This window comes from Danio rerio, chromosome 12, assembly GCF_052040795.2.
Source record: "Danio rerio strain M-AB ecotype USA chromosome 12, GRCz13ab, whole genome shotgun sequence".
Classification (NCBI taxonomy): Eukaryota; Metazoa; Chordata; class Actinopteri; order Cypriniformes; family Danionidae; genus Danio; species Danio rerio.
Window position 1 is genome coordinate 10561161 of NC_141032.1, and position 24813 is coordinate 10585973.

Below are 24813 nucleotides of genomic sequence, written 5' to 3' on the forward strand. Positions count from 1 at the left end.
TAAATATAGTGAGATTAGATCCAGCAGGAGATGCTTGATGAGCAGTCCGACTAGCACAGCTCTCATCTGGGTAGATGGGCTGCAGCGCTTGCCCGAGAGAGTGTGAGTGGTCACGTGATGTGCGTTTTCAGCGTTTTGGTGTGGACGGAGAGCTGTTTAGAAACGCTGGGTAATTCGCGAGTGTGGACGCGGATCGTTTTCATTCTAACACGCCGTTTTAAAACTGAAACGCACAAGTGTAAAAGGGGCCTGTGTCTACTGTCTTTCTCCTCTGCGTCTGTGTGTTTGTTTTGACTCTGTGAAAATCAGCGCGTGCCCAAACCGACACCCATTTTTATGCAAATTTTTACGGAACTTGCCTTTTTCCCTCCTCCGACACTCCCCCCTAAACAGAGCTGGACACACCCACTTTCCTGACTTTTTCCAAAGTAGAGGTGTGAAAACACCCTGCTGAAACAGGGGGGTTTCATGGCCCTTTAAGTAAAGCAAACTAAACACTTTTTACAGTTCACTACTGCAAAAATGACAAGAATATTTGTGAGGGGAAAATAAAACACCACACAATCATACAGTTGCGATCTTTTAAGTTTATTATCTCTCGTTTGTAATAGTAAGCGCATCAAACCTACTTTAGGAATTCTAGTAAATCCACATTTATATAATACAGTGTACATAACAGTAAATATGTGCAATATACAGTATCGTTCCTGCAGATCTTTTCCAAATAAACCCAATGAAACTTCTTTTCATCCTCTCGTGCTCCACACACTCACAAAGTCAGTGAAAAAGTCCATGAAACACTCCGTGTTCCAACAACAACAAGTATGCCTTTGGCTTACTGTCAGAAAGCAATGCATCAGATTCATCCAGAGATATGCGCTCTGATACTTTGCAACACCATGGAAATATTCTATAGATGATATGAAACCAAAACTGCACATCTGTCAAACAAAAAGTGGATTATTTTATACAAGAAAATCGAGGGCAAACTGTACAAAAGTAAAAGCTGAAGAGGGAAAGTTGGCAAATCAGGTGAACATCCTGTACTGTAAGGTTTGATATCAACGCAGTTTTAACAAACACAGCAAAACTATATACATATTAAGTAAAATCAAAACAACACCAACCAGATGTCAGGCTCAAGCATTTGTTTTACAAAATGTATATAATACTTTAAGTGCTACATTCTAAAAAAAAAAAAAAAACAGAAAGAAGATGCCTTCATTTTAAGGTATAAGAATAAACTGTGTGTTTGCATTGTTCCAAAAACATATGGCCAAAAAACATTTGTGAGCAGAAAAGTTCAAAAGTTCTTTCTTCAATGTCTTGGGTAATATTACTATTCAAATATATTAAAAATGTACAGCGCTGCATAGCTTTTTAAACTGATTGTGCATCACAAGAACACTGAATACTGACAATCATGCAGCTAGAGAATTGTTTCATATATTCTGGAAAACTAGTAAACCTCCAACCATAAACTGACCATTTTCCATTTTCGTGTATATAAAAAGCCCAGCTCTGATTAAACTGTCAGTCCAAATACAAACTAATGTGAATGTTTGGAATAGTTTACATCAAGCTACATTCATGCATGCTTTAAAATGTTTTTAAATATGTCAAGTATTCACATTTTTGGAATTTAGTTCCATTCTGTAAGCTCTCCATTCTGGTAAGAAAAAAAAAACCCCTTAAAGGAATATTTCAGTTAAAATTTCAAACCTACTCTCGCTCAAGTGGTTCCAAACATTTATGAGTTTTTTGGTCCCACTTTATATTAAGTGGCCTTAACTAATATGTACTTACACGGGAATTAATAGTTTGTTACAATGTACTTATTGTGTAAATACATGTATTTACTGTGTACTTATGCTTGATTAAATACATGTATGTACTTACATCTGTAATTAACTTTCGTAATTACATATATAAACACACTGTTGACCATTCCTTACACCTTAACCCACCCTTAAACCTACCCATACCACCAAACCTGTCCATAACCCAACCTCTTTCCTAACTCAAAATCACCACGTGTTCTCAAATACATTATAAACACAGTAAGTACATTGTATTTATTTTTTGATGCAAGTACATAGTAGTTAAGGACACTTAATATAAAGTGAGACCAGTTTTTTTTCTCCTGTTGAACACAAATAAAGATATTTAAAGTCAGCTGTAACTATTGACTTCTATAGTAGGAAAAACAGGTTAACATTTGTCAAAAGATATATTTTTTTATGTTCAACAGAAGAAAGAAACTCATAAATGATTTATAACTGATGCAAAGGGTGACTAAACAATGACAGCACTTTTTTGTTTTTGGGTGATCTGTCCCTTTCACTAGCTAATAACTTTACATTAACAACCAAGCTATTGATATTTGATGTCTCAAACTGTATGTGGAGGACTAATAACATCCATTTTATTTGTTTTGTAAATAATGTTCATGGAATTTAAGGACTCCTTTACTTTGCTTTATTTTTCAGCTTACTTCTTGTCACTCAAGGCCAAGACTAAGGTTGTTCATATAATGCTTTGTGTACTTTTAATGTCACCAGGAGTGAAAGGAATTAATTTTGTGTGACCTGTATATTACATTTTTTTATCTTTAAAGTCGCCATCATTTTATTAATTACTACCTTTTTATTTTTGTTAGAATTGTTCCAATCAAAAATCTTTGTTTTGCTGTTTGCTTATTCTAGATGAAACTATGCTTTCAAGAAAACTATAAAACATTTAACTATATTAATCATAACTAAACTGTGTAAATAAGTGCCGTCTAAAATCTACTTTAAAATTTAACGTTTTTCTCAGCATCCTATGTTTATGTTCAGTAATTTCACATTAAAGGCAATATGTATAACCTATTATATGTCAAAAAAGTAAAATTACTGAACCAAAACATAGGAACCTGTGAAAAATGCACATTACAGAAGAAAACTTCAGATGGCACTTCGAGGGTTTTGGATCTGAACTTTTCATTTGCAGGATTTGGTCTAGAAGGGGCAAGATGCAGCCAATGTAAGGTCATTTGTTTTTTTGCTGCTAGTTCTTTGGTGTTGGCTTGGCGTGTTCCAAACTTTAGAAAACCAATGCTAAATCAGAAATAGCTCCGCTGGACACACAAATAAAATATGAACATCAATATATGACAAAATATGACAGTGAGAATAAAGCTTCCGAATGCAAACATGAACGGCTGTACGCAGTAAAAAGTGATTAGTTACTTTACTTAAAAAAAACCCATTCCATTTAAAGCAACAAGCTGACTTTACTTGCAAAAGTGAGAAAAAAATCTCACAAAAAGTGAGAATAAATTTGTAGAATTATGCAAATAGTTTGTTTAATTTTAACCAGTTAAACTCTGCTGCTATTTTGGGATTTCCGCCTAGATTTTGCCTACCCAAATTTAAAAGCTTCCCAAATCTACATGCAAGGGTGTAAATGCAAAAATTTGGTATCATTTTAAAGAAAACCCTTTGAGATTTCATAAAACACTATTAAAAGTGTTTATAATAATTGTATATGTTGTCTCTGTCATAATAAACACCTAAAAAAGAGGCGCTTTTTGTATTTTTTTTATAAACTCAAATTTGAAGGTGTACCTTTTAGGTTCTGTGTGGTTTAGCTTGCTGTAATTATATTTGGTGGTTCCTGCACATGTCTGTAATCATAGGAAAAAAGAAAAATGTCTCTACCATAATCTATGCAAAAGTTATTGTACTCCAACTGATGAGAGGTGCTGTACAAGCCACAGAGATCGATCATTGTTTTCATATTTTACTATTCTTTTGTTTGATCAAACATAATTCACTATGTTTGGACCACGTCAGACATATGAAAGGATTACTTATGCACATCACCTCAAAAACAGAGGAGAATGGCACTGAAGTGCACAGAATAGGGTAAGAGATGACAGCTGTCTGTGTTATCTGGGGCTGCTTATTGATCATAAATGTATTGTTTTCACTTCTGCGCCATGAAAACACCGCGATTCATTCAGCTACTGTTTGATATGTGAATATAATTTAGCAAAAAGAATACTAGAACCGTATGAGCACCGGCAAGAGCTTTCATTTGAGCTATAACTTGTAAATGTGTCATATGAAAAATATGAAAATTAACCAATGTTCAATACCCAGCTCGGGAATCCAAAATACTGTGTATTTACGTGTAAATAACTTTTGTACAGTAGAATAAAAACCGAAATGATGCATATGTGCATAAAATATAGATTTTACATTTTCAAATGTAAGCACTTAAGAGGGTCTGGTGCTATGCTAGCCCTTTAAATCTTAAAGCGAAAGTCGATGACGTCCCGCGGAGTTTAACTGGTTAAGGCCATGGATTTACTCATTTTTATGAAGTCAATTGCAATCTCATGTCAATTTCTAACTTTTTGATATAGTGTCTTAATTTGTACACTCTCATTCATACATTTTAGTACAATTTGCTCATCCTCCAATGAGAAGTAGGGTTAGGGCTAAGGTTTGGGGGCACGCATACTTTAAAAAATGTTTACTAAAATGTGTAAATGAGATCTTTTGGATTCGTGGCCGTGCACTTTTCTAACAATCCATAAAATAGTTACATTTCCTCATGAGATTAGGGGTGCGTTTCCCAAACAACGACATAAGTCATGCCCAAATTATCATAGTGCGATGCTTCGTTTGGCAAAAGAACGATGTAGTTACGTGTTTTTCCCAAAATTGTAATTTCTTTGTCGCAGATCCATCGTTTGAACCATGTTAGTTATAACATAAAAGCTCCATAATAAGGCTCTAAATGGAGTGGCGAAGTACTGTAAGTACTTTTTTAGAGAAAACCCCCATGATTTTTGTGCAAATTAAGGCTACAATCACACTGCAGCCAAACGTGGAACGAATCTGACTTTGTCCACGTGACACAGGTCTTCACAGGTAGTGTGAACAACCCAAGCTGCATGGAATCTGATCTTTTCACTTCAGATGTGTGCCACTTTCATATGTAGTCTTAAATCAGACACAGATCTGGGGCCTCATGTACGAAGACTTGCGTGGAAATCTTACTAAAACATTGCGTACGCACAAAGCTGTAAATGTGCGTACGCAGAAAAAAAATCAGATGTATGAAACACTGCGTACGCCGAATCTCACGCATATTCTTTTGTACATCTGAATGAACGTGAAACTGAGCGCAACATGCACGAGCACAAAACCCCTCCCTGCCTCCTCCCCCGTATGAATATGCTAATGACTATGCTAATGGCAAAACCCAACGAAAAAGCAACGGCAAAATCAAGCAAAAAGAAAAACTTTGAACAGAATGTGAATTGGAGGTGCTGCTTTCGGAGGCAGACCGGAGAAAAGCGGTGTTATTTGCAAGTTTGTTTTCCGGAATTAACAACAAAAGAAAAAAATAGAGTGGGAGAGTTTAGCTGATGCAGTTAACACAGTTGGGTCTGAACATCGCACTGAGTGCATTTAAAAAAGAAATAGTGTGGTTTATAACTGAAAAATGTTGCAGTACCCTTAGCAGTCTCAGTGGCGCACCTCATAAGAAGCATGTGATCACGTACTGACATGTTCGAGCATAATCTCGGCTCGAATCCAGCGTTTAATGAATTCTTTATTTTTTTCCCCGCTACATATCAGATTTTGCCCACTATTTATCAAGAGAAAGACAAGTAGGAATCATCAATAAGTTTGTGCATCATATTTTATTTGCACATTTATTGAATGGAAATGTTTCTGATTCACGCATGCAAATTCATCTTCAGATAGTGTCTTTATAGCAATGTGCGTGCGGTAAATCGCTCAGATTACATTGGGAAAACTGGAGACCGCTGCAAATTGTGCTTTAATGTTTAGCTGGTCAACTGTATGGTATGGAAATCTTACATACCTACTATATGAACCCGTCTCATACAGCTGCCATTGCAAGGCTCAGACACTTTGTAGAGAGGAATTTAACACAACTGCCTCTAGGAGTCGCCAATGGAAATAATTCAGACACGCACAAAAAATGTGCGTACGCCTGCCAGAAAGCTGCCGTGAACCTGCGCACATTCCCACATTCAGTTCATTGTTAGTAAATCCAAACGTGAGCGATTCTGAGCGTGAAACCTGGCGTACGCAAAGTTTTTGTGCGTACGCAGCGTTGATACATGAGGCCCCTGATGTTTTGCGATGGGACCGCAGTGTAATCGTTTATGATCGTTCTGATTTCATGTGACTTTTACATAATCTTTGAGCGACAAGCGTCATCATTCTGTGCCTCAAACATGATCTACTCCTCAGCAGCATAGAAAAATAGCACACAGATCGATTACTTCACAGAAAGTTGGTTGTTCATGTTAAAAAATTTTTTGAAGGCAAAACTGGTGTTTGTTAACCAATCTGTTTACAATTGGGGCACGGGTTAATCATGAAGGCGAAGAGGGGTGTTGCCGATAGGGAATCCATGCGCAAAGGAGAGACACATTCATTTTAAGGATGAACTTTCTCTCTGAGGGAAAAAAGGAAAGGTACTCGAGCACCCAAACCCCCCTTTTTTCTCGTATATAAACCAACTCCGCCTTCACAGTTCAGTCTGCGGCTGCTCATTAACCCTTGATGAGTTCACTACACCGCTGGTCAGAAAGATGTGCACTGCGGTTGTCATAAATCACAAATGATCAGTGTTTTCAATCACAAGCGACTTATTTTAATTTTCAAATGCCAAAATGCATATTAGTAGTAGCAGAACAATCCTTTACAGTTGGTGAAATACGCCACGGTTGTCTGTAAAAAGGGTAATAATCTTATTAAGCATAATCTGACAATGTGTTTCATACAGTATACACACTGTGTGCATAATTAGTCATTTTGTGCTGTCCGTAATTCTACTTTTATGCATGCGGGTCACTTCAGGATCTGTTCACACTGCAAATCTGATATATGCCACATTCATGACAACAATGTGAACAGCTATGCAAAAAAAATCAGATCTGAGAAAAAAAAAATTCCGATTTGAGAACTACAGCAAGTCTCGCAGTGTGAATTTAGCCTTATATTGTTTTACACACACACACACACAAACATTTTTAAAAACTCCCATATTAGTTTTGTTAAAATTATGCACTTGTTTTCCATATTATTTGAAAAATATTTAAACAGCACTTATTCACCTTATTCTTCGACGACGAGCGAGCGCAGCCATTTGAATCTTTTTGGCTCGAGACTTTCGGTCTCATTCACTTCCATTCATGTTTAGATATTAAAAACTGCTCGTTACGCTGTATGATGTTGCAAACCAATATTTCCTTATTAGATTTTTCTGCTTGGTCTATATAGTCATGCAAACATTTCTTTGAACAGCAAGTAGTTTGACTGTTTTCTGCCGTTTATTATTCCAAGTCATTTCTCCTATATGCGACTGAATCGGAAGTTCTAAAACAATCACGAAAACTGGCACACTTCCGCATCTTAGAATAAGGTCAATAGGACCTGTTTCCTTTACAAGTAACTGGGAATAGATCACAAACAGGAACTATGCTTCTAACTACAGCTCTAGAGGTGTAGTTGCAAGGGTACAAGTTTGCAATGCAGTTTGCGAATGTTCATTGGAACGACGGATTTTAGAAATGCCAAATCAACAAACTATGTTTGTAACGACTGATCTTGCAACCTTAGTAGACTAACAATGGTTTTCGAAAACACACTCCAGCCTGGTAAAAACACCTAATTGCTTTAAAAACAATGGGTTTACTCAAAGTGAAGCAAAGTGAACTATGTTTTTACAGAGTAGTTAAGTTCAGCTACTGCTACTTTTGAGCAATGTGCTCACTCAACTTTCTATAAAGCCACTGACAACATAGATATAACATGGAACATTAAAAGATGAGCAAATCTCCACACAAACCCTGAGAAATCATAAAGCCCTGGAGATTTATTTTTGTATTTACTTCTGGCTGTCTTTTAAAAAGAACTGTGTTCTACCCAAACTGGTATATAAGATCACTTCAGTTTTTAATAAAGCATTCATTAACATATTCTTAAACCTTAGATTCTCAGTCATTCAGCACATTTCCCACGTCCAATCATTTTACAATTCCCTGATATCTATCCGGGTTTTCCATGACCGTGGGAATGCTATGCCTTCAAAAGAATCACCCTGAACGTTCATATCAGTCACCAGTTAATTTTATGGGGAAGCTTGTTTCTTTGGTGAGCGTTTATGAGTGTATGTGTGTCTTCTGTCTTTAACATTTTTCTATCTGGGTCACAGACTGCATGGCCAAGCGCTTTTGTCATGGTGATGACCTGAGCCAGGTAGTGACCAGTGTCGTGTTACCGCTGTAATAAAGAAAAAAAGTGAAAAAACAAAAAGGAAACCACTATCACCTTTCACACAGACCACCAGGATGAAAACAAAACCGCTGCTTATTAATGCTGTCTAGATTGTTCTGAATCACCTGCCCAGATTCAGACAGAAAATCACTGATAAAGACAACAGATATTAGTGGTTTCTGTTTGGGGTAATTTGATAAAGCGATAGTTCACTCAAAAAGGAAAATGGCCTCATCATATGTTCTCCCTCATGTGGTTTGAAACCTTCTCAAGAAACTCAAAAGGTTTTAAACAAGTGAAGCTTGAGTAAATTATGGCAGATTTGTAATTTTTGTAAACATTATCGCTTTTTAAAGCTTTTCACCTTTAATTAAAACATCACAATATAACCAAAATATGGACAAGCATAGAGAATTTTGTCCAAATAAGTCTCATTTGGATAATTATATTCTCACTGTTCAGACTTACAGTTGCAGTCCGAAATTATTAATACCCCTGGCAAATTCAGACTTAAAGCTTTTGTTCAAATATAAATAATAGTTTGTTCCTACAATGATGCCTCTTCTCTATTGTTTTATCTTTTGGCAGAAGCTTTTGTCATTTCCAGTCAAAAAAATAGCTGGTTGAATAAAAGTAACTTTAAGTCAAAATGAATCATTTCAGGCTTGACTGTATGTAACATAGTGGAATTCAACACTGTGAGATTTCAGAATGGACCTGATACACTTGTATCTTCCTATAGGGTTAGTGTGATTTCACCAAGTAGGACATTTATGTTGATCCTGGAGCAACATTCTAATTAGCCAATCAGATTTTATGAGATATGTTTACATTTTATGTTAAAGGGTCACGAAACACCAAAACACATTTTTGAGATGTTGACAGTAATATATGTATCCCACGTTGCTAACAACACAATTTCAAGAGTTCAAACTTACAAATGTTTAAAGAATAATGCGTATTTGGCCTGCTGAGCTTAAGGAAAGACACCACAACTCGTGTTATTCCCCTTATCAGGAAAGAAATAGACGTTGGGGTTGGAGTGAAATGTCTAGCTCGGCCTCAGAACGCTCTCTCCGGGCAGAAAATGTTTAAGAGGTGAGGTGAGGTTTCGGGGTGGTGGAGAGATGCTAAGGTCATGAGATAATGCAGGTAGGACAACTTTTGGTACTTTTTTGTAGGCTACTTAATATTGAGGAAAAGCCCCAATCAGCCCCAATCAGATGTCTCTGTTTTCCACCATTCACAATGACATGAAGCAGCAGCGTTTTAAAATAATATTAATAAAAATAAAAAAAAAACAGTTTCTTCATCATTTTCAAAAAGTTTTTGGTGCTCGAAAACTGGTGTAATATGGCCGGACATCGAAATTGTAGCAAAATGTATGCGTTATAAAATGAAAACGTATCAGTGTAAACGGGGCCTAAATTTTGGCTTACAGTTAGGGTTATGTGCTTCATTGTTATATTAACTATTAATCCCCTTTGATTTTGGGAAATAATTACAGTTAGAATTTTATTTAAGGATTAGATATGGACTACATCTTTGAACAGGAACGATATTCCACAATCAAAATAATATTAATCCAAGATCCTACTTGGCAAAATCACACCTACTCACTATAGTTGTATACATCTCTGATGTTTCACTCTTTATCTCTCTGTGTGGCACCACAACTAATCTCTCCAAAACTTTCTCTAAATCCTTTTCTATGATGTTTCTCTCTCCTCATCCTGCCTCTGGTCATATATAAAGCACGAGAGCACAATACTTAATGCATACATGCAACACAGGCTTATTCTGAAAACGTAGTCCTGTGGACGTTTCTGGAGACCCCGAATTATGTAGCCGGAAGTACGTATGGCTACATTTAATTTTTTTAAACGAATGCTACGGGGCGGTATGACGGCATTCCTTTTCGCGCTTACCAGCTGACCGCTTACCTCCGTGTGGAGGGCTTTCCCGCTGCAACTAGTTTGTCTTAACTTAAGACTTAAGATGCAGAGAGGAGTTGATCACGACGACGATGACGGGGTTTGAGTTCGGAGAAAAGAGTGTTTCCAGAAATCAGGTAAGACAAAAGCAGAATCCAAAAATAAGCTGAACAAGTAAACAACAGAGTGAAAATGTGGTGAAATCAGAAAACGTGGTAAAAATCAGACGAGGGCTTTTCTTTTTCTCGACGGCTTTTGTAAACCATCGGTTGGGTTAAGGGAAGTAAGCAGGTCAATCAGTAAAATTGGTTAGGTTTAGGGAAGGAGGAGGGTGGGTCAGTTGATTGGTTTGTTCAACGGACCAGTCAGTCATTCAGTCAGACAGACGGTCCGTCAACAGCGGCCTCTGGTGACTTTAAGCGAGAACAGCTGGTGTGAACGGCACTGGTGCATTTGTGAAAACAAAAACTGCAAAAATACGTACCTCCTGGGATGTACTTCGCAGTCTCCAGAAACGTCAACGGGACTACGTTTTTAAAATGAGCCTGGGTTGCATACATGTGGGGTTGATCGCTGACAGGATATGGGTTATGGTTGCGTACACTCAACGCACAGCAAATGACTGAACTGGCCACGTTTGACATACAACCATATGCTTTATGGATGTTTAACAGCGGATCCTGTACTGTACAGAGGCAGAAAATGGAAATCAAAAATTGTGAGAAAAAAGTATACTTACTAGAGTATTATTAGTAGGTTAAGCTGGATGTGGCATGTGGCTTTTATGTTTGTTACGTTGAAATGTGTTAAACATAAAACAGTGATTATGAATATCTTCAGGAAAGACTTGAATGTCCATCTTCGAGTCCATATGGCTTTCCTTGAATTAAAGCAACATGCAAACAATATTAAATAAACAGTGCAATCTTTGCACATAGTTTGGCCATAATCAGTGAAACGGCACTTGAGTTTACAGCCTAAATGTAAGGATATATTGATACATCAGCTTCACCAGTGGTACATCAACACTGTGAATGCGAAAGGCAATGTAAGGTGTAAATTTGTGTGGGTTTGACTTCTCATACGGAAGATGTGGCAGTTGGTTTGACAATGATGCTTTGCGCAATATCCTCTCTGTTGATCTTCTTCAGAGCTGTGCAAAGCGTATCAATGTTAGCCGAATCTTGGCTCGCCCAGTGCGACAGAAGTGCCTGGATGGGCCGTTCCTCCTGCTTGAAATTAGCAATGTGTTCTTCTTTGTATCCAAGTAGCCCGGCTAGGCTGCACCAGTCGGTTTCCTCATTGGCTGCTGACTCCTCTCCTTCATTGGTACGATTTAGCAGTTTCTCCACCTCCTCCCGTGTGTGTAAGGGCAAAGACAGAGCCGAACCTCCATCTATCTTGACCACTGAAACAAAGAGGATATATTTAGCCATCTGGATAAATTCAGCTAAAACCATATTATATTATATTATATTATATTATATTATATTATATTATATTATATTATATTATATTATATTATATTATATTGTTCATTCATTCATTTTCTTGTCAGCTTATCCCTTTATTAATCCGGGGTCGCCACAGCGTAATGAACCGCCAACTTATCCAGCAAATTTTTATGCAGCAGATGCCCTTCCAGCCGCAACCCATCTCTGGGAAGTATATTATATTATATTATATTATATTATATTATATTATATTATATTATATTATATTATATTATATTATATTATTTTATATTATATGTAGCTTATTACAAAATGTTATATATATATATATATATATATATATATATATATATATATATATATATATATATATATATATATATATGTGTGTGTGTGTGTGTGTGTGTGTGTGTGTGTGTGTGTGTGTGTGTGTGTGTGTGTGTGTGTATATATATATATATATATATATATATATATATATATATATATATATACCCGATATTTGAATATTCTCTAATTTAGGATTCTAACCTATTAATATAAAATTAACATTGTGTATTTTAAATCATATGTTCTTTATGTGCCCTATGTTAAATTTAGTAACATAGGGCACATCATATCACTAGATTAATCATTTTAAAATTATGCCTAAGGTGTTGCAGGTAAATAAATGTATGTAGCCATTGTGATGTAGCCATTTTTGGGCTACCAATGATTTAATCTCACTTTAATTCTAAACAGCTTAATATTTTAGCCTTTACCTCATTATTAGCTAAGCGCCATATAATACTCCACTGGAAATCAAATAAGCCTCAAACTACATCCCAATGGCTTGTAGCCATTTTTTTTATAAAATAATCTTTATTTGTTTTATTATTATTAGGGTTCCCATGCTTCTTAAAAGTATTTAAAAGTACTTGAATTTCAGACATATGGATTCAACGCTCGAAAGTATTTTAAAACAAACAGAGGTCCTTGAAAGTGATTGAATTAAAATTAAATGAAAATAAATTTGTTTAGGATTTTGTTTTAACAACTCGACCCAAGTGTCAAACACAGATGAAAAAAAGACAAATAATGCACATTTTAATGACATTTCAGTAACCACATTTGAATATTACCAGTATTGTATTCAACAAATGTTATTAAAGTTCTTCAAACATGACTTTTTAAAATGGTCAAAATTTTAAGTGTAAGTGAATTGTTAAAAGGGTGGCACAGTGGTTAGCACTGTCATCCTACAGCAAGAGGGTCGCTGCTTCCAGTTCTCATTTCTGCGTGGAGTTTGCATGTCCTTCCCGTGTATTTCTCAGTATTGGGTTGTGGCTGGAAGGGCATCCACTGCCTAAACATGTGCCACTATAGTTGATGGTTCATTCCGCTGTGGTGGTCCTGCATAAATAAGGGACTAAACTGAAGGAAAATGAATGAATGAATGAATGAATGAATGAATTGTTATGTACGGTAAGGACTTTCATGCATATGCTCGGGGTATGAATTGCAAAGGTTCTTGATTTAAAATTAAGTGTGCTTTAAAAAGTCCTTAAAAAGTCCTGGAATCTGGTGTCCATGAAAGTGTGGGAACCCTGTATTATTATCTTATACTGTTTATTTGAACACGTTTACTTTCATCATTGACATTATATCTGAACATTTGATTGTGGTTGTTGAATGACTCCATTCATTTAGTTGTAAGTACATTTCTGTGTATTTTAAACACTTGTTGTCATTTTTTTTTTCATTTATTCATTTCTACCCTTTCCGGTTTTACTCTTTTTTTTAAAATCTTCCCTTTTAATAAAAAACAACAATAACAAAGATAACAACATGTAACAATTTGTATAGTAATATAGTTTGTTTTTGAACATTAAAAGAAACCTGTTTTAGAAAGAAAAGCTTACTATAGCTGTAGTTATGTAAAAACTAAAAATCACGACTGCTGTGTTTTTATATGCATAGTTTGTCAAGAAAGTCTTGTCTTGTCTAAATGTGGCACTTTGTTTCCATAGCATCAACAGCCAATGATATTGCCCATCTTGCATTCAAGCTCCTCTGAATCGTTTACATTTCTTAGAAGTTCCATTAGTGCTTCTCTGAAACCCTGTGCCTCACTTAGCTTCACTTGCCTATATCTTCTATGATTCATTTTATGCATGTAGGATAAATACCAGGCAACGATTGACCTCACAGCCACAGTCATGGAGGAAAGAGCTAATTAAAAGGTCACCCAGAAGACCACCACTGACACCCTCTACAAGAAGGGTAAACCACAGGTCATCATTTAATAGGACTGGACTTTATTGAAGTATATGGATATTTTTTTAAATTGTGTTATAGGACGAAGAAAATAATGAATATGAGTGACCGTAGCCTTCAAAACACTGTCAAGCAAGAACAGTTCAGGAAATATAGAACTGCAAAAGATGTGCACAGAGAGCATCAACAAACCGCCCACAGTACAACTATCACATTACACTTTCAGAACAGTAAACATTGATTTAATTTATATTTTTCAATTAAGTTAAAAAGGTTATTACAAATGATCACATTTTTTGAGATGAAACTGTATGTTAAGATGATAAGGGTTTGTACCTGTATGTGGAGGCCCCTGGCCGTCCTGCAGGCTCTGACTGTCCACTGAGATGCCGCTGTCACTGTGGAGTTTCTCTCCCTCAGGAGAAGGAGTCTGACTGGGGTTTGCGCTGCACGCTCGGTTATTGGCTTGCTTATTCTGCTTACAACTGTTCCACCTGAAAGACATCAGAAGTTAACATCAGCATTTATTTCTGACCTAAAAGACAACTTTTTTCGCCGCCAGCCATTGTTTAGACAGGCAAAGATGTCAGGCCACTCAAACAAACAATGATTTGAAAGCAGGACATTCACACCCTAAAGCAACCAAAGCGGGTCAATGTTACATCCTCCCACTGTGATTTTAATATTTTATGACCCCTTTTCTCCATGATCGCCATCTGTTAATGTTCAGAAACTCTCAGGCTTGTTTTAATTTCATCAACATTAATTTATGCCTGCAAAAACATGCAGTGTAACAAAATGCTTGGAATTTTAACAGTAAAACACAGTTCACTATAATAAAAGTCTTTCAATTGATTAACGGTAAAGTCTCTTACTATATACAGTGCAAAAACTACAAAATCTAACAGAACATTTTATACAATTGAAGTGAAAAAAGATCAAATCATCAAGGCTACATGCAACTTATTTCAAAATTCATAAACGGTTTATATATGAATATTGTTGGAGAAAAGGGATTTATTTTTATTACTTTTGTGTTTTATTTATTAGAAAAATGTTTAGACTAACAGCAGATTAATCAATCTTCTCTATTGTTTTATAACACATCTTGACCAGACACACTTCCTCTTTTTTACTGTGCAGCATACTTTTAGAAAAACTGCTGACCAGAGGAAAAAGCAGAATAAGAATAAATTTAGCGTTTGTTCCAGACTTCTGTTTGGCCATGTCACAAGGAGCATGATGCTTGTAGAAGTTGTGAAATATATTAAAGATGCACGTGATTGTTCAGTTCTGGAGAGAAGGGTTGCAGAAAGAGGAAGTATATCTGGGGCGACAATAGCCAAAGGACTGCAGAATGACTGATAAGTGACGTTACACCAAACTCTACCTGTTAATACCAGTTGTGTATATTTGCTGAAGTCAGGAAATGTATGTTAGTTGTGAACCTCTTGAATGTAATTCTTGTATTGCATTGGGGTAACGTAACCCAGAGCTCTGTCATCGAATTATTCATTTGTATCTAATAAATTACTAATATTTTGGGCATTGAAGAAAACCCTCTCCAGACCTTTTCTTATTGAAAACGCATAGAATTGGCTTGATATTCCAAAAATATGATGGCATATAGCCTTTATTTATGAGGTCCAGGCAATATTTCCATGTTTTACTGAATAGGTTAGTGTTTGTTAATACTTTACATTTAAGTACAGCAGTTTTCTTTTTATCTTAAGAACAGAAGCCTACTATTTTTAATAAACTTTTAAAAGCACATTTTAAACGTTGACTTTTAATTTTTTTAATTTATTTATTTTTTATCTAAAAGCACAGTTCAGTGTTAATGCTCAAACTATTTATAATGTTTAAAGTGGCTGACAATAATAACTATTCTTAATAATAGGAATTAATCTGCCTTGTCATTGAAGTGGTACTTGATGAAATTTTTTTAGATCCACTGGTCTAGATTACTGTTTTGCCAAATCCTTAAATGTGTCAGAAATGAAAGTGGTGTTATTTAATATGATCTGAGATCAGTGTCTCTGCTTTACCCCACATAATAAACAATGTGCTCGTGATGAATCAGATGAAAGAACAGCCTAGGAGCATTTTTTCCCTTCCTCACTTTATATAAATAGCTGAACTAAAGCCTACATGGCACTGTGGTTAATAAGTGAAGATAAAAATATGACAGGGAGGAAATATCTGACCGTTTAAATATGATGAAGGCCACCAGGCCCAACAGCACCGCAGCCAGTATGGAGGTGTAGATGGGAATGAGGTTGTCGCTCAGCCTATCGATTCTCTTTAGCCCAGGGTCAGCCGTGGTCACGCTCTCCGTAGGATTGTCTGGGGAAAGCTTCTCTGTATACGTGACAACTGATGGACCAGGAGAAGAAAATGTATGTATTGAAGGTGAAGGTGTGAAATATGGAGTAGGAGGAGGAGCAGAAGGAGAAGGAGAGCTGTTAGGAGCATCGAAATCTGTTGGAGGAATGGGGAAAAGACAAGGAAAAAAAAAGACAGTTTACACAGTCTGTTAGTTGTTAAAAAGCAGTTTTAGTATGCATGATGGCATGAGAAATTTCTAAAGCAAGTTAAATAAACGTAAATCATGTAGTTATTTCAAATAAGCCATAAAAGCATGGTTGAGTCAACAGTGAATAGAGGCAAACAAACAAAACATAACAAATGAGTTATGATGCATGTCATGTACAGTACTGTTTCTCTCTCTCTCTCACACACACACACGCACGCACACACACACACACACACACGCACGCACGCACGCACGCACGCACGCACACACACACGCATGTTTGTTTTTGTGAAAAGTGGGGACATTACATAGGTTTCCATTCATTTTATACTGTCCAAACCGTATATTATATTGCCCTCACCCCACCTCTTAACCCAACCATCACAGGAGACTGTGTGCAGCTTTACTCTCTGATTAAACTTATTCTGTAGGATTTATAAGCATTTTAAGAAATGAGGACGTCACCAATGTCCTCATATTTCACCTCCTTTTTGTAATACCTGTGTCATACCCATGTCATTATACAGATTTGTGTCCTGATATGTCACAAAAACACGTACACACACACACACACTCAAAAAGATATTTTAAAAATCGATTGGACCTCAACGCCCGTTATATAGACAAAAAAAGTCCTTTAAAATATCTTCTTGTATGTTCTACAGAAATTTATACAGAAAAACTCATGCAGGTCGGGGGAGATTATATATTTATGATACAGTCAGACACATCAGTGGCGGTTCTAGTTTAAATGGCACCCTGGGCGAACCACAACAAATACACCCCCTCCCCCGGTTGTTGCTAGATCGGGTATGGTTGCGGCTGGAAGTTAATGAGAATCAGTCTTGTGAAGTAACTAATTACAAATACTCAAGTTACTGTAATTGAGTAGTTCTTCTCAGAAATTGTAATTTACTAAGTAGTTTTAAAAATGTGTACTTTTACTCTAACTTGAGTACACTTTTAGTGCTGTATCTGTACTTTTACTCCACTACTTTCCTTCAACCTGCAGTCAGTTACTTTTTGTTGTCTATGGGGATTAGAAAAATCAGTCCTGTGATTCCTGTCCAATCAAATCACACATAGAAGGTAAATCGCATCACAATGAACTACCTCAAGACATGTGTGCTTCATAATTGAAGCAAACCGTTTTATAAGCATTCAAAGTGTCCAAGATGATGTCTAAAATCTTCACACGAATTGACCCAGAGACAGTTTAGATGCATGTCCTGATGAGAAGATGATGGATGTTTACTGTATGATGACCAAAATGGCCTTAAACACCCAGCAGGGACAAGACATCAACATGACGTCAGATTGACGTTGTACCAATGGGTCATGGGGATGTTGCATTTCGTTTGGAAATGAAAATCGGGTTGACGATAGAACTCAACACCAGACCAACGTCAATGTCCAACCTAAAATCAACCAAATATCAATGTCTAATCATGTCATTGGTTACCACTATGACGTCTATTAGATGTTGGATTTTGGTTGCCATACCTGAGGAATAAATGTCAGTATTTGATGGCAATATGATGTTGGTTTAAGATGTTGGCTCGACGTTGGATTTTGCTCACTTTCTACCACAACCTGAAATCAACCAAATATCACATAGAGAATAACAAACTTGCATGTGCAAAAGATGCAAAATGTGAACGACCCCTAACGTCTTTATTCTGGGATTACTACCATAAATTAATTCACTTGCATAAAGTAAATTGTACCTCAAAGCTTTTACTGGGACACAGTTGTTTTTAATGGGGAATTTTTTTTGCACAGTCTCCCAGTGCCCATGCCCTAATCCACCACTGCAGACACATCTGAAGACCTTAACATAGAAGGGGACATGGAAGCCTCGGTCTTGAGGATCTTTTGAGCTCAGGGCTCTCTCCTGGGACAGCATGCCAAGCAAGCTTTATAATCAATCATCAGCTTTATATTCAAAGTATGAACTCTTGAAATGTCATACGTTGGTCAGAGTTACAAGGTTTATTTTACACTGTTCTGTTCATAGCTGTCATATATGTGTTATTTTAAATTTACCATTTTGAGCTGTTATGTCAATGGTAAAGGTGTGCTTCATGGCACAATCAAAGTTCTGTCTAGTCATTTACCCTGCAACATGGACGCTTTGTGTTTAGAATTACTGTGCTTTTGTTTATCACTATAAGAAGGTTACAAAACAATTGTGTGGGCAAATCTGTCAAAATGACAGACATTTACTGAAAATCTTCAGTTATCGTGACCTATTATCTGATATCTATGACATACAGTCCGACTAAAAAATCAGCTTTTTTTAAATGCATGATGCATCATGCATGACATTTACCACAAATGAAAGTTGTACTTCAGGTGTGCATGTCCAAAAACAATCGTTAGCCAACTAAGGTCGCAAGTTGCGTCGTTACAAACATGGTTTGTTAATTTGCCGTTGCCCAAATCCATCATTCCAACGAACATTTGCAAACTTGTACGTTAGCAACTGCACCTCTAGAGCTGTAGTTAGTAGCAAAGTTCCTGGTTGTGTTCTATTCCCAGTTATCCCCATATGCCCTATTCATTTAAAACGTGTTCCCTTCGCAGTAGAGATCTGCACGGGACAAAATTTTGAATCCCGCTCCCGCCCGCACCCGCCAGGTTTTAGCCCGAACCCGGCCGCTCACGCTTATATTAAGAATTTATTGTCCCGCTGCCCCACCCGCCCCGTTTTCTGGCTGCCGCGCCCGATCCTGCTAAAGAGCGGGGGAGAACAAAACCGAAAATCCCCCAGCTATACAGTCCAGACAGCCAAGCTGTCTGTATAAACGCACACACACACAGACAAATCTCTCTCTCTCATACGCGCGCGCGCACTAACACACACACAAGCACCAAGCAGACACACAGGCGTTTGCTGTTATATCAACTCAAAGGCTTGTAATACCATGTATCAAGTACCAATGTAATACCAAAAAGTTTTATATAAAGGTATATAAATACTGAGTCGCGCCAGCTCCGGGCTGCAGCCCACATTACTCTCAGGCCGCATTACGCTCGCTTACGGCCGCCGCATCTGGCCCAATTGATTCGGGCCGGAATCGGGCAGTGAGTCCACAAGCATCCGGAGTCCGGCAGCCGGAGCCGGGCTGAGTGGTAAGTCTCCGGCAGACGAGAATCTAGCCGGAACTGGCCTGAGTGTATTTTGCTATCTGGGAAAGCTCTCTCTCTCTCATTCGCGCGTGCGTGCACTAACATACACACACACAAGCACTAAGCACACACACAGGCAAAGCTCTCTCTCGCTCTCTCTCTCTCTCTCTCTCTCATTCGCATAGCAATATCCGCGATATTGCTAGACAGCCCGCTCCCGTCCCAAATAAAACCCGTTACCGACCGCTCCCGCGATTTATTCGGAAATTTATTCCCGCACCGCAAAAATCTGGTCGGGTCATGCGGCGCCCGCGGGACAGCCGCGAGAATGCAGACCTCTTCTTCGCAGTGCACTTTGAAAACATTTATGCCATTTTGAACGAAGCTGTGGCTCACCTATAATTTAAAGCAGAATTTATATCACGTCTCCAAAGCTTGTAAAAACAAAAAACACCCCAACTGCCGTAAATTACCGTAAAATTATGCATTTTTTTACAGTGTAGATATTGTAATAAAGAAGGAGTTGTCCAACACTTATGTACTAGAACAATTGTGTACTTTCATTTAAGTTCCACCATAAAGATACAGAACAGTATCATACGAGATCTTTTCTCTACCATATATGGTACAACTTTTACAAAGCTATAAAACTGTTCCTCAAGTAACATTTGTACCACTTTGTACCATGTGTAGTATTTGTATTTGTACCACTGTGTAATTTTTTTTTTTCCTGATAGTGAGTGTATATATATATTATAATATTAATATATACTGTATTTTAATAGGTCAAAAAGTGTTATGTGTTCTAAACATATAGTGCAAGCTCGAATTAAATAACTTGGCCCTCCTCTGTAAACCGTGGCCCCACCTTGGTCCCTGCCTTTAGAAATTCCTAGATCCACCACTGAATCTGTGAAATGTGTTAGCTACTAAAAAGTGTGGAAAGTTTACAGATTCTATTTAGGTCTAGTCAGTACAAAACAAAACAAAAAAGACACTAAAACAGCCCGGGAAATGTAGTAAAATTGAGCAAAAGCAGATTAGTACTAAGACTGCTTTGTCTTGGCCTTGTGAGCTCTGTTCGCCGGAAAGCTAAAAAAAAAAAAAAAAAAAAGATTCTTTTGATTGGATTATCTTTGATTCAATTGAGGGTCGTAATAAACAGGCTTTGTCCTGAGTCAAACCTAATGGGCACTCGACTAGTGCAGGAGACTGTGATTAGATTGGAGAGGTAGAAGCTCGGCCCAAGTAGGACAGGCCTCGCCCCGGGCCGTTGTGTGTGTGTTAGTGAGTTTGTGTGTGCGAATGGGTGGTGTAAGTTATACCATGGACAGATGGACAGACACATTGAAGATCATCAGATATTCTGGCTGTAGGGGGATGGAGGGGTCACTGGGGGTTTGGTTTGGGGAAGGGCCATGCTCTAGGGAATGTTCTGTATGGATTTATTGATCCAAGTACTGCAGCACAAAACATTTTGGAGGGAAATTTGGCCATGTGAGCTTGTTTTGTGGCAAGCTTAATAATTTACCAAATTCATGAAACACAAGCTGAACAGAAAAAGCATCTGTTTCAAAGTGTTCATGAATATGATTACTTATTTTTGAAGAGTGTGTTAAGCCCAGTTCTGTACCTCAGCGCCATTTCTTTGTGAATGGTGTGTAAGATACAAAGTTGTTACACCAGTCCAGTCATTTGTTGAGAGGTTATTTAGATTCTCCAAATAGTCTTTGCACATTCGTCACCTTAGAATTATAAGGTTCTACCTGACATTTTTGTCAAAATTGAGTTATTGACATATTCTTATTAAATGACAACGTATTTACATTATGGGATGTTTTTTTTTTATAAGTTGTTTACATTTTAAGACTTTTTATTTAAAAAAACAAACGTTACACATATTGTTTGCTAAGGAATGCAAAAACTTTGAAGCTCAATATCTCAAAATCATTCAGAACACAGATAGAACCTTATAATTCCAAGGTGGCGCATCGTTGTGTGGTTGCTAGAGTGTTTTGGCTTCAAGACAGTTGCTTATATATGCTTATCCATATACGTGGATATACCCATAGGGAGGAGAATAATAAGAATACCACTAGTTCAGCACATGGAAAAGCAAACCGTTAGCCTCAAACACCATTGTTTCCTCATTTTTGTGTAAATCCTATGAGTGTAAAATGTGAGGAAACAGGAATAAAACACAGATTGTTATGATCCACATTAATATGCATGCCACCAGTTTGAATTTGATTGACCACGTTTTCTACATAGACTACAATATTACCTCTTTTTAAAAGTTTATTTAAGCTTGTATTAAACATGTTATGTATAAGGGACTCTTATTTTGAAAACAGAAGAGGCAGGAAGAAAAAATGAGCTTTCTGTGAAAAATACAGCCATGCTTCTAGTCTGTTTACAGCTTGTTAGAGCTTAAAATATATTTAAGTGTATTTTGTGTTAGTTTAACATGTAGGGCCACTTGATTAATCGAAAAAAGATCACAATCTCGATTCGACCCCACACACAATCTTAATTCAGCTTTTTCTATGATATAGCTAGGAGAGGAGAGATATAGAAGGTCAGGAGAGAAGCAAGGATGTCGGACAAGTGTTGCAGCACAGCAACACTGACACCTTCAAATGGCATTAAAAGTGTCACATACTGTATTTATAAGGCATAATTCATCTAGAAATGTCATTTCTGTCTTCATGTAATGATGTATTCGCGGCCGTGAATTCACACCTGAGCTGGCGCACTGTTTGTATACTACCAAGAACGTGCACGTACACGCCCAATGACGCCTACTTTAGAGAACACAACCTGCATATGTCGTGAATAACAGGTAATTAAGTTGTAAATAACCTTCAGTTTGTTGCACAGAGCGATAGTTTAAGGGCCGTGCAGGAGATTTGATTCGCATGTATGTGTTGTTTCTCATAGTGACAGCAGCCATAAGCCGTACTCGAAAGTGAAAGTGAAACATGTGCGGACATCATTTAAATGACCATATCGCATTTAAGAGATATGATTACTACAAGCATTTGATTTTTTTTCTTTAATAGCGAAGTGTTGTGCATGAAAATAAATGTTTATTGTGTCAGTATAACAACCCTTGCCTATATATAATGCTCAATATAATGCAAGAAGAAATCTGATAATGACAAAATTCTAATTTTACCAGTAAAAACAAATGGTCTAATAATACTGTGAGTGACAGATGACAAGCACACGTCTTAAACAAAATAAGTCAACTTCAGAATTATGAATAGTTATGCTCTTATGTTATCATTTTACTGTGAATTAACAAACAGGACATATCACCATAATGACTATACAAAATTGTGCATTTTAAGCAAAAGTAGACCTAAACATAGGCCTAATATTATTATTGTTGTTTTACCATATGTTTGAGAAGTAACAATAATAATAGGCTAATCATTTTAACCTTTATTAGACATTTACAGAATCGTGAGAAAATCGTGATCTCGATTTTAAGCAAAAAAAATCGTGATTCACATTTTGGCCAGAATCTTGCAGCCCTATTAATGTGTATATTGTGAAAAACTGGCATGTAAAACTGTATTGTGGCAACAAACACAAGTAAACTGCTGAGTATAACTGTTTACTGCACGTTTTTCCTGACCAGAAGTTTCTTTGTTTAATGTGATCATTAACAAAAATAAGTTTTAAATGTAGCTGCAAGCAGCATTGACGGGCACATGCCTGGTACATCATAACCCCTTTCATACTTTTAACTTTCTTTATGATATTCTGGTCTTTAAAATAAGCTGTAACAGACCCTGATTTTTCAAGAGGCGAGAAGTGTCAGGATTCACTAGACACTAGTCCTGTCTGTTTTATTTGTTGTGCTCAGCTTGAGTTTTCTCGGGAGCGCACTAATCCTGTCTTAATCTGTGTCTCTTGTCGTTGCTATGAACATGCGTTCTCGAGTGAGCTACGCATTTGTATCTGTGTCGCGAACGCGCATGCGCACCCCCCAGAAAAGGCTCCGTTCGCGCATACTCGTTTGCTCTTCCGTTTGTTCTCAGCGTCTCAGTCTAATTGGTTTCGGTTTCAGATGGTGCTGACATGAAACATGCACGTTGCATGTGTGAGCCCATGGTGAGCTGTTTTCATTTATTGTCTTGAGTCTGTTTATGTCGGTGTTGTCTAAGCTCGTGGGTCTATGTTTACATTGTGGCCGAGTGCTTTAGTGTTTTGTTTTGTGAACACGCAGTTAATGAGTTCTCTCATTAGCCCCTTTCACACATACAGACCTTTTCAGAAAATTACCGGCAATTTTACCGAAATGTCTATATGTGTGAACAGGCCCTTTTTTGAAAGTATTGGTAAATTCGTTTTGGCAATTTTTCAGAAAGAGAAGTTGTAACATTACAGGTAATTTGCCAGAATGCTGCACTATGTGAAGATTGCCAGAAAGAGTGCATTCACAATTAGAACGTGTTGATACAAGACATCTACTCCTGCCAATCAGAACATTCAGATGCATTCACATCCACGCTGTTTATGAAAATAAAAGCCTTTTAATATTTGTCCAGACACATTTAGCTGTTAGATGTTAGCCAGATTCCAGAGCGTTCTTGCCTGTGTGAACAGCACTTTTTTTAAAGTATCAGTAAAGTAGTTCCGGATATTTACCAGTTTCACTGTGTGAAGGGCTATTGGCTGCGTGTTCTTGTCTCGTTTTATGTGAGCACATGGCTTGTGTTGATTGTGTGTCATGCGCTCTCCCATCTATAGTCTATCCCCACCCTCCTTATTAACCCATTATTAGTTTATTATGTTCACCTGTTTATTTGTTAATTATTTTTTCTTTAAATTCTCCTCTTGTCTTATATCATGTGCCAGTTCATTATCAATATTCCCGTGCTCTTTTTCCCCTTGGGGTAGTCTTTGTATCTTTTTTATTTTATTTGTAGTATTAATAAACCTATTTAATTTGCTGCAATTGTGTCCTCGTTCGCAGTCTACATTCATTTCTCTACAAAGTCCAATTTCACATGGAAATCAGTAAAATGATGTGACTTTTACAGCATGGGACGTGCTTGATTCATTAAAGTTTATTAGATTTATTCACAATTTTATAAACACTACAATACAACAGAGGACAATGACAAAATCAGTCACTGCTCTTGAGTTTTATGGCTTTAACAAAAACAAAAGTTTAA

The 24813-nt window shown here is 37.1% G+C and overlaps 1 protein-coding gene and 1 long non-coding RNA gene across 6 annotated transcripts in view; one reads left to right on the forward strand and one right to left on the reverse strand.

Annotated features, from left to right (window-relative positions):
- Nucleotides 1-572: 572 nt before the first annotated feature.
- The window catches only part of ngfrb (nerve growth factor receptor b), a 93878-nt gene continuing 69637 nt past the window's right edge, over nucleotides 573-24813 (reverse strand). The window contains exons 4-8 of one of the 5 annotated variants that reach the window (XR_015503532.1): nucleotides 16164-16332; nucleotides 14293-14450; nucleotides 7791-11654; nucleotides 6156-7388; nucleotides 573-5012 (exon numbers count right to left, since the gene is read on the reverse strand). Coding sequence is in view for 1 of the 5 variants with exons in the window: in NM_001198660.1 (NP_001185589.1) it covers nucleotides 11326-11654; nucleotides 14293-14450; nucleotides 16164-16437 (761 nt within the window). In the remaining 4 variants the exon portion in view is untranslated. 5 annotated transcript variants of the gene reach the window in all.
- On the forward strand, nucleotides 15600-20740 carry LOC147841285 (uncharacterized). Its single transcript, XR_015503913.1, has 2 exons — nucleotides 15600-19077; nucleotides 19974-20740. It is a non-coding gene; the product is annotated as an uncharacterized LOC147841285 (long non-coding RNA).